This window comes from Chiloscyllium plagiosum, unplaced genomic scaffold (assembly GCF_037043375.1).
Source record: "Chiloscyllium plagiosum isolate Xiang-an unplaced genomic scaffold, Cpla_swu_hap1 HiC_scaffold_11, whole genome shotgun sequence".
Lineage (NCBI taxonomy): Eukaryota > Metazoa > Chordata > Chondrichthyes > Orectolobiformes > Hemiscylliidae > Chiloscyllium > Chiloscyllium plagiosum.
Genome location: NW_028270149.1, coordinates 79,430,448 through 79,442,862, shown reverse-complemented (window position 1 = coordinate 79,442,862; position 12,415 = coordinate 79,430,448). Strand labels below are relative to the sequence as shown.

General features: G+C 45.2%; 1 protein-coding gene across 5 annotated transcripts in view; it reads left to right on the top strand.

Annotated features, from left to right (window-relative positions):
• The window catches only part of LOC148148840 (sodium- and chloride-dependent neutral and basic amino acid transporter B(0+)-like), a 134,923-nt gene that overhangs the window by 110,947 nt on the left and 11,561 nt on the right, over window positions 1–12,415 (top strand). For all 5 annotated transcript variants that reach the window (XM_087991794.1, XM_087991792.1, XM_087991795.1 and 2 more), the window contains 2 exons: window positions 9,500–9,618; window positions 11,266–11,365. In XM_087991794.1, the coding sequence (XP_087847920.1) occupies window positions 9,500–9,618; window positions 11,266–11,365 (219 nt within the window). The remainder of the gene's footprint in view (window positions 1–9,499; window positions 9,619–11,265; window positions 11,366–12,415) is intronic.

Here is a 12,415-nt window from a genome sequence, read left to right as displayed (position 1 = left end):
GTCCCGTTTGCCATCTCCCTGTAAACTCTTCCTATTCATATACCCATCCATATGCCTTTTAAATGTTGTAATTGTACCAGCCTCCACCACCTCCTCTGGCAGCTCATTCCTTCGCGCACCACCCTTTGTGTGAAAATGTTGCCCCTTATGTCCATTTTAAATTTTTCCCCTCTTACCTTTACACATAATCCCTCGAGTGTTGGACTCCCTCACCCTGAGGAAAAGACCTCGGATATTAACCCTATCCATGCCCCTCCTGATTTTAATAGACTTCTATAAGGTCAGCCCTCAGCCTCCAATGTTCCAGGGATAATAGCCCCAGCCTACTCTGCTTCTCCCTGCAGCTCAAATCCTCCAACCCTGGCAACATACATGTAAATCTTTTCAGAACCCTTTCAAATTTCACAACATCCTTCCTATAACAGGGGGACCACAATCAAACAATATTGCAAAAGTGCCTTATCAATGTTCTGTACAGCAGCAGCATGACCTCGCATATCTTATACTCAATGCATTAACAAATAAGGGCAAGCTTACCTGTGTCTCCACTTTCAAGGAACTGTGAACTTGCACTTCAAGGTTTCTTTGTTCAGCAATACCTTTCCATTACGTGTATAAGTCCTGCCCTGACTTGCCTTTCCAAAATGCAGCACCCCACATTTATCTAAATTAAAGTCCATCTGCCACTCCTCGGCCCATTGGCCCATCTGATCAAGGTCCCATTGTATTCTGAGGTAACATTCTTCGCTGTCCATTACACCTCCAATTTTGGTGTTATCTGCAAACATATTAACGCACCTCCTATATTCACATCCAAATCACTTATATAAATGATGATAAGCAGTAGACCCAACACCTTTGTGTCACTGTCACCCCATCCTTTCAAAAATTGTGGGGAAGCAATGGCCCAATGGTATTATTGTTAACTATGAAGACAGAATATCACCAATTTTCTGGAAACCCAGGTTTGAATCAGGCCCTCGGCAGTGGTGGAATTTGAATTCATTCAACAAAATATGAAATTAAGAATCTATTGATGTCTGTGAATCCATTGTTATTTGTTGGAAAAACCCATCTGGTTCAATAATGTCCTTTAGGGAAGACAATCTGCAGTCCTCACTTGGTCTGGCCTACATGTGACTCCAGACCCACAGCAATGTGGTTGACTCTCAATTGCCCTCTGAAATGGCCTAGCAGGCCACACAGTTGTATTAATGAAATCTGACAGACCACTGGCATCAATGTAGGCACCAGAAAAGACAATGGCAGAAACAGCCCTGTTGATCCTGCAAAGTCCTCCTCACAACCATTTTAGAGGGCTAGTGACAAAATTGGGAGAGCTGTCCCACAGACAAGTTAATCAACGACCTGACATTGTCATACTTACAAAATCATACCTTACTGATAATATCCCAGACACCACCATCACCATCCCTGGATATGTCCTGTCCTTTCGGCAGGACCGACCCAGCAGAGATTATGGTATAATAGTACCGAGTCCATAGGGAGTTCCCCTGGGAGTTTTCAACATTGAATCCAAACCTCATGAAGTCTATGGCTTCAGGTTACACTAGGGCAAGGAAACCTCCTGCTGATTACCCCGTGCCATCCTCTTTCATGGAGAAGCTGGCACGATTCCTTGGAAATTCCTTGGGAGATAGCTACCCCAGCAATGTTGGGAAGAGCAGAATGTGGCCTCATTGCTCAGACAGTTATCCTGCATCACAAAAACTTGAGAGCTCCAAGAATTCTAGAATTGCATCCTGTTACCATTTCTAAATGATTCCAAAGTCTTTAAGAGTTCAATTGCCTTTGATAAGAGTCCACAATTTGCCAATGACTACTTCAAACACTTTGTAAAAATTCTGGCCTGACAGAAGATTGGCCAAACTAAATTAAACAGCAACCAGCATCTGTCAGCTATAGAACAAGTGGAAACCAAGGTCAAAGAGGTCACAAAGGTTCAGAGGGAACCAGTTGTGACTAGTCTGAGGAATCTGTAATGAAGAAATTTCGATCAGACTTTCTGGCACCTTGATTTCCACCCAGTGCCTGAGGATGTTTATACCTCCCTGGCATGACAATAGTGAAGGGGTTGGCCTGGCCTTATTGGATACTTTGAACTCCATTCATGAACCTATTGGCCAAAGGCCACAGAACATTCTGAAATTTCAAAAGCAAGTGGGATAAACACACATACCTGGAAGTCACTCCCTCAATGAAGACTCGCAGCAGTTACTCAGACATCCAGGAAGTGTGAAATGGTCCTCATTTCCTATTTGTTTATACCGTTATGAGAATCCTTACAAGTTGTAGATGAAATATCTTGTTATGGCTATTAGCAGGAGACAATAATCTCTTGACATAGAATACGTTAACAGCAACTATTTCAAGGAACTAAGCTGAGTTGACTGACTTGAAGGAACAGACTATTAACCAAGAAATGTGTTAAAAGCATGAGAGCCTCCTCCAAAAGCTACATTCAGGAGCACAATTAGATTTTGGTAACTGATATACTGAACTCACCTGTCAAGATCTCAAAAAGCATTGAACTGGAGCTCATTATTCCTTATTGAAGTGTTTAATTTTTCCAACAATCTTCACCTCCTTCCGTACCATAATGTGTCACTTTTATCTTGGGAGGGAGAACGTGGTCGATCAAGGGAGCTGTAGTTTACTAAAGATGTTGAACCTCTTGTCAAGAGGAAGAAGAAGGCTTATGTTCGGATGAGACGTGAAGGCTCAGTTAGCTCACTTGAGAGTTACAAATTAGCCAGGAAAGACCTAAAAAGAGAGCTAAGAAGAGCCAGGAGGGGGCATGAGAAGTTATTGGCAGACAGGATCAAGGAAAACCCTAAGGCTTTCTATAGGTATGTCAGGAATAAAAGAATAACTAGAATAAGATTAGGAGAAAGTGAGGACTGCAGATACTGGAGATCAGAGCTGAAAATGTGTTGCTGGAAAAGCGCAGCAGGTCAGGCAGCATTCAGGAATCTGATTCCTGAAGAAGGGCTCATGCCTGAAATGTCGATTCTCGTGCTCCTTGGATGTTGCCTGACCTGCTGCGCTTTTCCAGCAACGCATTTTCAGATTAAGATTAGGGAGAGGAGAGGGAGGTTGTGTGTGGATTCCTAGGAGATAGGAGAGATGCTCAATGAATATTTTTCATCAGTATTCACACCGGAAAAAGACAATGTTGTCAAAGAGAGTACTGAGACACAGGCTACTAGACTAGTTGGGACTGACGTTCGCAAGAAGGAGGCGTTAGCAATTCTGGACTGTGTGAAAGTAGGTAAGTCCCCTGGGCTGGATGGGATGTATCCTAGGATTCTCTGGGGAGCCAGGGAGGAGATTGCAGAGCCTTTGGCTTTGATCTTTATGTCATCATTGTCTGGAATAGTGCCAGAAGACTGAGGATAGCAAATGTTATTCCCTTGTTCAAGAAGGGGAGTAGAGACAACCCTGCTAATTATAGACCAGAGAGTCTTACTTCTGTTGTTAGTAAAGTGTTGGAAAGGATTATAAGAGAGAGTATTTATAAACATCTAGAGAGGAATCATTTGATTTGGGATCGTCGACATGGTTTTGTGAAGGGTAGGTCGTGCCTCACAAACCTTATTGAACTCTTTGAAAAGGTGACCAAACAGGTAGATGAGAGTAAAGCAGTTGATGTGGTGTATATGGATTTCAGTCAAATGTTTGATAAGATTTCCCATGATAGGCTATTGCAGAAAATACAGAGGCGTGGGATTGAGGGTGATTTGGTGGTTTGGATTAGAACTTGGCTAGCTGAAAGAAAACAGAGGGTAGTGGTTGATGGGAAATGTTCACCCTGGAGTTCAGTTACTAGTGGTGTACCGCAAGGATCTTTTTTAGGTCCACTGCTGTTTGTCATTTTTTATAAACGACCTGGATGAGGACATAGAAGGATGGATTAGTAAATTTGTTGATTACACTAAGGTTGGTGGAGTTGTGGATAGTGCCGAATGAAGTTGCAGGTCACAAGGGACATAAATAAGCTGCAGAGCTGTGCTGAGAGGTGGCAAATAGAGTTTAATGCAGAAAAGTGTGAGGTGATTCACTTTAGAAGGAGCAACAGGAAAGCAGAGTACTGGGCTAATGGTAAGATTCTTGGTAGTGTGGATGAGCCGAGAGATCTCAGTGTCCATATACGTAGATGCCTGAAAGTTGCCACTCAGGTTGTTAAGTAGGCATATGGTGTTTTAGCTTTTATAGGTGGAGGGATTGAGTTTCGGAACCATGAGGTCATGCTGCAACTATACAAAACTCTGGTGCAGCCGGACTTGGAGTATTGCATACAGTTTTGGTCACCACATTATAGGAAGGACATAGAAGCCTGGGAAAGGGTGCAGAGGAGATTTACTAGAATGTTGCCAGGTATGGAGGGAGGAAAGGCTGAGGGACTTAAGGCTCTTTTCATTGGAGAGAAGAAGGTTGAGAGGTGACTTATTTGAGATATATAAGATGTTCAGAGGATTAGATAGGGTGGACAGTGAGAGCGTTTTTCTTCAGGTGGAGATGGCTAGCACGTGGGGGCATAATTTTAAATTTAGGGGTGATAGATATAGGACAGATGTCAGAAGTAGTTTCTTTACTCAGAGAGTAGTAGGAGCTTGGAAGGCACTGCCTGCAACAGTCGTAGACTCGCCAAATTTACAGGCATTTAAATGGTCATTGGATAAACATATGGATGAAAATGGAATTGTCTCAGATAGGCTTCAAATTGGTTTCACAGTTCGGCGCAACATCGAGGGCTGAAGAGCCTGTGCTGAACTGTAATTAGAATCCCTACTTGTGTGGAAACAGGCCCTTCGACCCAACAAGTCCACACCGACCCTCCGAAGAGTATCCCACCCAGACCCATTCACCACTCTCATGCACCTAACCTATACATTCCTGAACACTGTGGGCCATTTAGAAAGGTCAATTCACCTAATCTTTTGGGTTGTGGGAGGAAACTGCAGCAAACTCATGCAAACACGGGGAAAATGTGCAAACTCCACACAGACAGTCGCCAAAGGCTGGTAATGTTCTATGTTCTGTGGATGTGAGGAAAGGAAGGCAATTCATTCATGTCTCCTGAATATTCAAAACAATGGGTAGAAAACTCCAAACACCGCCCCTGTTCTGTACAAAAAATTGTGTCCAGTGCCCAAAGTCCAAGATTTTCAAAGAATTCGAGAAAAAGAAAAGTCTAATCAAATGCAGTTGTCTAACTATATTCGGAATCACCATAACAGTAAGTATCTCAAATTGATGAAAGGGGAGAAGGTGTGAGTTCAAGACTAGGGTAAGAAAGGAGTAGTTGACAATCAACAGAGATCTTATTTAGTACATACTGTGGAAGCTACTATAGATAAAAATAGGAGGGATCTTATTTTTAATTGTTGGACACATTTGAATGATCCAGATCTTGAGCTGGAAATTCAGAAAGAACCAAATGCTACTAAACTCAATGTAGTTGAAAAGTGTGGCATTGGAAAAGCACAGCCGGTCAGGGAGCATCCGAGGAGCAGGAGGATCGACATTTCAGGCATAAGCCCATCGTCAGGAATGTGGGGGTGGGAGAAGGGGGCTGAGAGATAAATAGGAGGATGGGGTGGGGGTGGGGGTGGGGATGCGGGGAAGGTAGCTGGGAAGGCGATAAGTAGATGCAGGTGAGGGTGATGATAGTTCAGAGTGGAGAGTGGAGCAGAGAGGTGGGAAGGAAGATGGACAGGTAGGACATGGTTAAGAGGGTGGTGCTGAGTTGAAGGGTTGGATCTGGAATGATGTGGGGGAAGGGGAGATGAGGAAACTGGTGAAATCAACATTGATGCCGTGTGGTTGGAGGGTCCTAAGGCAGAAAATGAGGTGTTCTTCCTCCAGGCTTCGGGTGGCTTGGATTTGGTGATAGAGGAGGCTGAGGACTTGCATGTCCTTGGTGGAGTGGAGGGGGAATTGAAGTAGTCAGCCACAGGGCAGTGGGGTTGTTTGGTGCGTGTATCCCAGAGATGTTCCCTGAAACGTTCCGCGAGTTGGCATCCTGTCTCCTCAACGTAGAGGAGACCACATTGAGAGCAGCATACAGTCTAGACGATGTGTGGGTAAATGCAGAAAAATCTCTGCCGGATGTGGAAGGATCCTTTAGGGCCTTAGACAGAGGTGAGGGGGGGTGGTGTGGCCGCAGGTTTTACACCTTTTGTGGTGGCAATGGAATGTGCCAGGAGTGGAGGGTGGGTTGGTGAGGGCCATGGACCTAATGAGGGAGACACGGTGGGAATGGTCTCTGCAGAACACAGATAGGGGTGGGAAGGGAAATATGTCTCTGTTCGTGTAGTCTGACTGTAGGTGGCGGAAATGACGGAGCATAATACATTTTATTTGGAGATTGCTGGGGTGAAAAGTGAAGACCAGGAGGGATCTATCTTTGTTGCTGTTGAAGGGGTAGGGTTCTAGGGCGGAGGTGCGGGAATTGAAGGAGATGAGCTGGAGGACATTGTTGATCACATGGGAGGGGAAATTGTGGTCCTGGAAATAGGAAGCCATCTGGGATGTCCTGGAATGGCATTATTCTTCCTGGGAGCAGATATGGCAGATGTGGAGGAATTGGGAGAAAGGGATAGTGTTTTTACAGGAGGACGCAGTGGGAGGAGGTTTAGTCCAGGTAGCTGTGGGAGTCCGTAGGTTTGAAATAGGCATAGTAGGTCCCTTGGTCCAGGAAATCCAGTCTCTTTACATGTCCATCCACCATGGCAAAGGCCTCCAAGCCCTCCATTTCATCCTCTCCCACCAATCCATCCAATACCCCTCCACCAACACTCATTCGATTGGCTGAACTGGTCCTCACCCTCAACAACTTCTCCTTCAAATCCTCCCACTTCCTTCAGACCAAAGGGGTAGGCACGGGCACCTACATGGGCCCCAGCTATGCCTGTGTCTTTTTCAGATACTTGGAACAGTCCATCTTCTGCAGTTACACTGGCACCATTCCCCACCTTTTCCTCCACTACATTAATGACTGTATCAGCACCACCTCATGCTCCCACGAGGTGGTTGAACAGTTCACCAACTTCACAAACTCCTTCCACCCTGACCTGCAGGTTCACCTGCACCATCTCGGACACCTCCCTCTCCTTCCTGGACCTCTCTTGTCTCCATCTCCGGCAACTGATTCAACACAGACAACTACTTCAAACCCACCGACTCCCACAGCTACCTGGACGACACCTCCTTCCACCCACCTCCTGTAACAATGCTATCCCTTACTCCCAATGTTTTCACTGTATCTGCTCCCAGGAGAAGTAATTCCACTCCAAGACATCCCAGATGGACTCCTACTTCAACGACCGCAGTTTCCCCTCCCACATGATCAACAATGCCCTCCAACGCATCTCCTCCACTTGCTGCACCTCCACCCTTGAACCCCACCCCTCTAACCACAACAGAGATAGAACCCCCACCACCACCACCAACCCCCACCCCACTCTTCACCTTCCACCTTACTAATCTCTGGGTTCAGTGCAATATCCTCCGCCACTTCTGCCACCTGCAATCAGACCCAACCACGAAAGATATATTTCCCTCTCTACCCCTATTAGCATTTAGTTGAAACTATTCCCTCCATGACTCCCTCATTAGGTCCATGCCTCCCACCAAGCCATCCTCCACTGCCACCACCTTACCTTGCCACCGCAAGAGGTGTAAAACCTGCACCCACACCTCCCAAATCACCTCCATCCAAGGCCCGAAAGGATCCTTCCCCATCTGGCAGAAATTTTTCTGCACTTCCACACACGTCATCTACTGTGTCCTCTGCTCTCGATGTGGTCTCCTCAACATTGGTGAAACAGGCCGCCAACTCGCGGAACATTTCAGGAACATCTCTGGGACACCTGCACCAAACAGCCCACTGCCCTGTGGCTGACCACTTTAACTCCCCCTCCTACACCACCAAGGACATGCAAGTCCTGGGCCGCCTCCACCGCCAGATTCTAGCCACCCGATGCCTGGAGGAAGAATGCCTCATCTTCCACTTTTGGACCCTCCAACCACACAGCATCAGTTTCCTCATTTCCCCTCTCCCCCATCTCATCCCAAATCCAACCCTCCAACGTGGCACTGCCTTCTTGAACTGCCCTACCTGTCTATCTTACTTCCCACCTATCTACTCTACCCTCCCATCCAACCTATCACCATCACCCCCACTTACATCTACCTACCGTCTTCCCAGCTATCTTCCCTCAGCCCCATACTTACTCCAACATCCTATTTATCTCTCAGTCCCTTTCCCCATCCCCACATTCCTGATGAAGGGATTATGCCCAAAAAGGTCGACTCTCCTGCTCCTCGGATGCTGCCTGACCGGCTGTGCTTTTCCAGTGCCACACTTTTCAACTCTGATCTCCAGCATCGGCAGTCTTCACTTTCTCCTAAACTCAGCAAAGGCCATGCAAGCATGAGGCTGGAATTCAGAGAAAGATGACTGAATTTTTATGTGTGACTAGAAGGCAGTTGTCAGGGACGTGAGAGGCAGTGAGGGTGTATGTAAAACAACATGTGAAAGAAAACAAATATTACAATGAGTGAGAAAATGTCACATTAAGGTTGAAAGAATACATTGGCCATGAGCATGTGAATAGTAACTCACATAGTAATTGTATATATGAGTGTTTGTACAGATTGCACTTCTGACACAGTGATAGTATACCTATCTCTGAGCCAGAAGCCCTAGGGCGCCAGCACATCTCTGAACACGTTGATTAAAAATATCTGTCAGAAAACATGTTACCAAAAACGTTGATCATGTCTTTGTCACAGTTCCTTAATGTGTAATGCACTACTTACTGTCTGAACTAACTACTGACTCAACAATCAGTCCAAGACTCACTAACAACCAACTTTTCAGCAACAAACATGATATATCATTTTCCATTCTTTCATCTCAGTCATGATAAATTTTGTGGAAATCTCAGATATGTATGGATTTGTTTTTTCCTATCAATTGGAGTAAATACCCATTATTCTAAACTCTCTCCTTCCTAACTCTTAACTAAATTCCTATGTATTATAAAGAGATACTAATAAGGCCAAGTGAGTCCTAAGAGAAACACAGACTAATGATTCTGGAAATTCACATAAATTGGATTCATGTCGATCAACTCAAAACCATATGAATTAAACAAGATGTACCCATGTTGGACTAAATCCACGTTGCCTCTTCCTGTCCAAATCTCAGTTGATCCCAGAAAAACAGTCTCTGCATCATAAAACTCCTCTACCTTTGATGCAAATAGGTTTAGCCATAAATGTAGTAATATTCAGGTTTGGATGCTGTAAAAGATTGATAGCCTGAGAGTCTCTCCAATAACTGAGAGAGCAGACTCATGGTAAAATGGAACGTGTCTCCATCTGCCCCTCTGGTCTGCTCAGTTTTAGTACCTGTGTAAGTTTTTTTTAATTAATTACTGATCGCAGATAACAATTTTCATTTTCCCAGAAAATGTCATAACGATTCTGCTGGACAGGTTTCCGGAATATCTACGATCAAAGCGCTTTGCTCTGACAATTGGCATTTGCGTGTTGTTTTATTTGTGTGGCCTTGTGAGTGTAACACAGGTAAATTGCTCCGATAATTTGTTCTGAGTTTTTGTATATTGCTTGTTGTAGCTAGGAAGTTAAAGCTTCAAATTATTTAGAAATAAAGAAAGACTGTGATTTTGATAGCAGTTATTTTACCATTCGTGTGATAATGTGCAATGTTGCTATATTGATGACTGCATTGGTGCCACCTCGTGCTCCCGCAAGGAGGTTGAGCAGTTCATCAACTTCACCAATACATTCCACCCCGACCTTAAATTCACCTGGACCATCTCTGACACCTCCCTCCCCTTCCTGGCCATTAATGACGACCGACTTGACACTGACATTTTTTACAAACCCCCGGACTCCCACAGCTACCTGGATTACACCTCTTCCCATCCTACCTCTTGCAAAAATGCTATCGCGTACTCGCAATTCCTCCGCCTCTGCCGGATCTGCTCCCAGGAGGACCAGTTGCACCACAGAACACACCAGATGGCCTCTTTCTTGAGAGATTACAATTTCTCTTCCCATGTGGTTGAAGATGCCCTTCACGTCCCACACCTCTGCCCTCAAACCCCACCCCTCCAACTGTAACAAGGACAGAAACCCCCGGTCCTCACTTTTCACCCTACCAACCTTCGCATTAACCGCATCATCCACTAACATTTCCGCCACCTCCAAACGGATTCCACCACCAGAGATATATTTCCCACCCCACCCCTTTCTGCTTTCCACCAAGACCGTTCCCTCCATGACTACCTAGTCAGGTCCACGGCCCCCCAACAACCCACCTGCCCATCCTGGCACCCTCCCCTGCCACCACAGGAATTGCAAAACTTGCACCCACACCACCTCCCTCACCTCCATCCAAGGCCCCAAAGGAGCCTTCTATATCCATCAAAGTTTTACCTGCACATCCACCAATGTCATTTATTGTATCCATTGCTCCCGATGCGGTCTCCTCTACATTGGGGAGACTGGATGCCTCCTCGCAGAGCGCTTCAGGGAACATCTCCGGGACACCCGCACCAATTCCTCCCCCCCCCCCCCATTTATCTCTCCATCCCGAAGACTCCATGCCCGAATTCCTGATGAAGGGCTTTTGCCCAAAACGTCAATTTTCCTGTTCCTCGGAGGCTGCCTGACCTGCTGTGCTTTTCCAGCACCACTCTGATCTAAACTCTGGTTTCCAGCATCTGCAGTCCTCACTTTTGCCTAGTTGATTTTAACCTAACTGCAAATCCTCTTGCAAGGATGCCTACAATGATGCTGTGGGACTGAGTGGCTCTGTCCATTCTCCTGTTACTAAATATAGAACCTGAGATCTTGTAGGAGAAAGTGAGGACTGCAGATGCTGGAGATCAGAGCTGAAAATGTGTTGCTGGAAAAGCGCAGCAGGTCAGGCAGCATCCAAGGAGCAGGAGAATCGACGTTTTGGGCATGAGTCCTTCTTCAGGAATTCCTGAAGAAGGGCTCATGCCTGAAACGTCGATTCTCCTGCTCCTTGGTGCTGCCTGACATGCTGCGCTTTTCCAGCAACACATTTTCAACCTGAGATCTTGGCCAAGATCAAATTGTATCTGAATAGAAGCACACAACTTTTATGTCACAGGAAGCACCTGTTTTGTGCAGGAGACTGCTGTCGTTTTCTGAAGAACTCATGTCTCATTGTAATTTCAGGCTGGAGTTTACTGGCTGCATATAATTGATTATTTCAGTATTGGATGGGTCCTCATTTTAACAGCACTGCAGGAACTCTTCGGTATAGTTGCTATTTATGGTAAGTTGAGAAAGAACTGAAACAACACAAAATGATGCAGTTAGAATTACTTGCATGTATCTTCATGTCTCTTCAGAAAACATAAGACAAATTAATTGAAAGATGTCATAGAGTTAGAGTTGTACAGCATGGAACCAGACCCTTCGGTCCAACTCATCCATGCTGAACAGATTTCCTGTCTTAATCTGTTCCCACTTGCCAACACTTGGCCCATATCCCTCTCAACCCTTCCTATTCATAGACGCATCCAGGTGCCTTTTAAATGCTGTAATTGTGCCAGCCTCCACCACATTTCTGTCAGCTCATTCCATATACACACTATCCTCTGTGTGAAAAAGTTGTCCCTTTGGTTTCTTTTGAATCTTTCCCTTCTCACACTAAACCTATGCTCTCTAGTTTTGGACTCCCCTACCCTGTGGAAAAGACCTTGTCTATTCACCCTATCCACGCCCCTCATGATTATATAAACTTCTTTAAAGTTAGCCCTCAGCCTCCGATGCTCCAGGGAAAATAGCCCCAGCCTATTCAGCAACTCCCTATAGCTTAAAAGCTCCAATCTTGGCAATAGCCTTGTAACTCTTTTCTCAGCCTGTTCAAGTTTCACATCTTTCCGACAGAGGGAGACTAGAATTTAATGCAATATTCCAAGAATGGACTAAACAAATCCTGTACAGCCAAAACATTACCTCCCAACTCCTATACTCAATGCACTGACAAATAGAGGCATGCATACCAAACACCTTCTTCACTATCTGCCTACATGCAACTCTATTTTCAAGGCACTACATACCTGCACTTCAAGGTCTCTTTGTTCAGAAACACTCCCGAGAAACTTGCTTTGATTTGCCTTTCCAAAATGCAACACCTCACATTTATCTAAATTGAACTCCATCTGCCACTCCTCAGCCCATTAGCCCATTTGATCCATGTTCCCTTGTACTCTGAGATAACCTTCTTGACTGTCCACTACACCTCCAATTTTGGTATTATCTGCAAACTTACTAACCGTACCTCCTATGTTCACATCCAAATCATTTATATAAATGATAA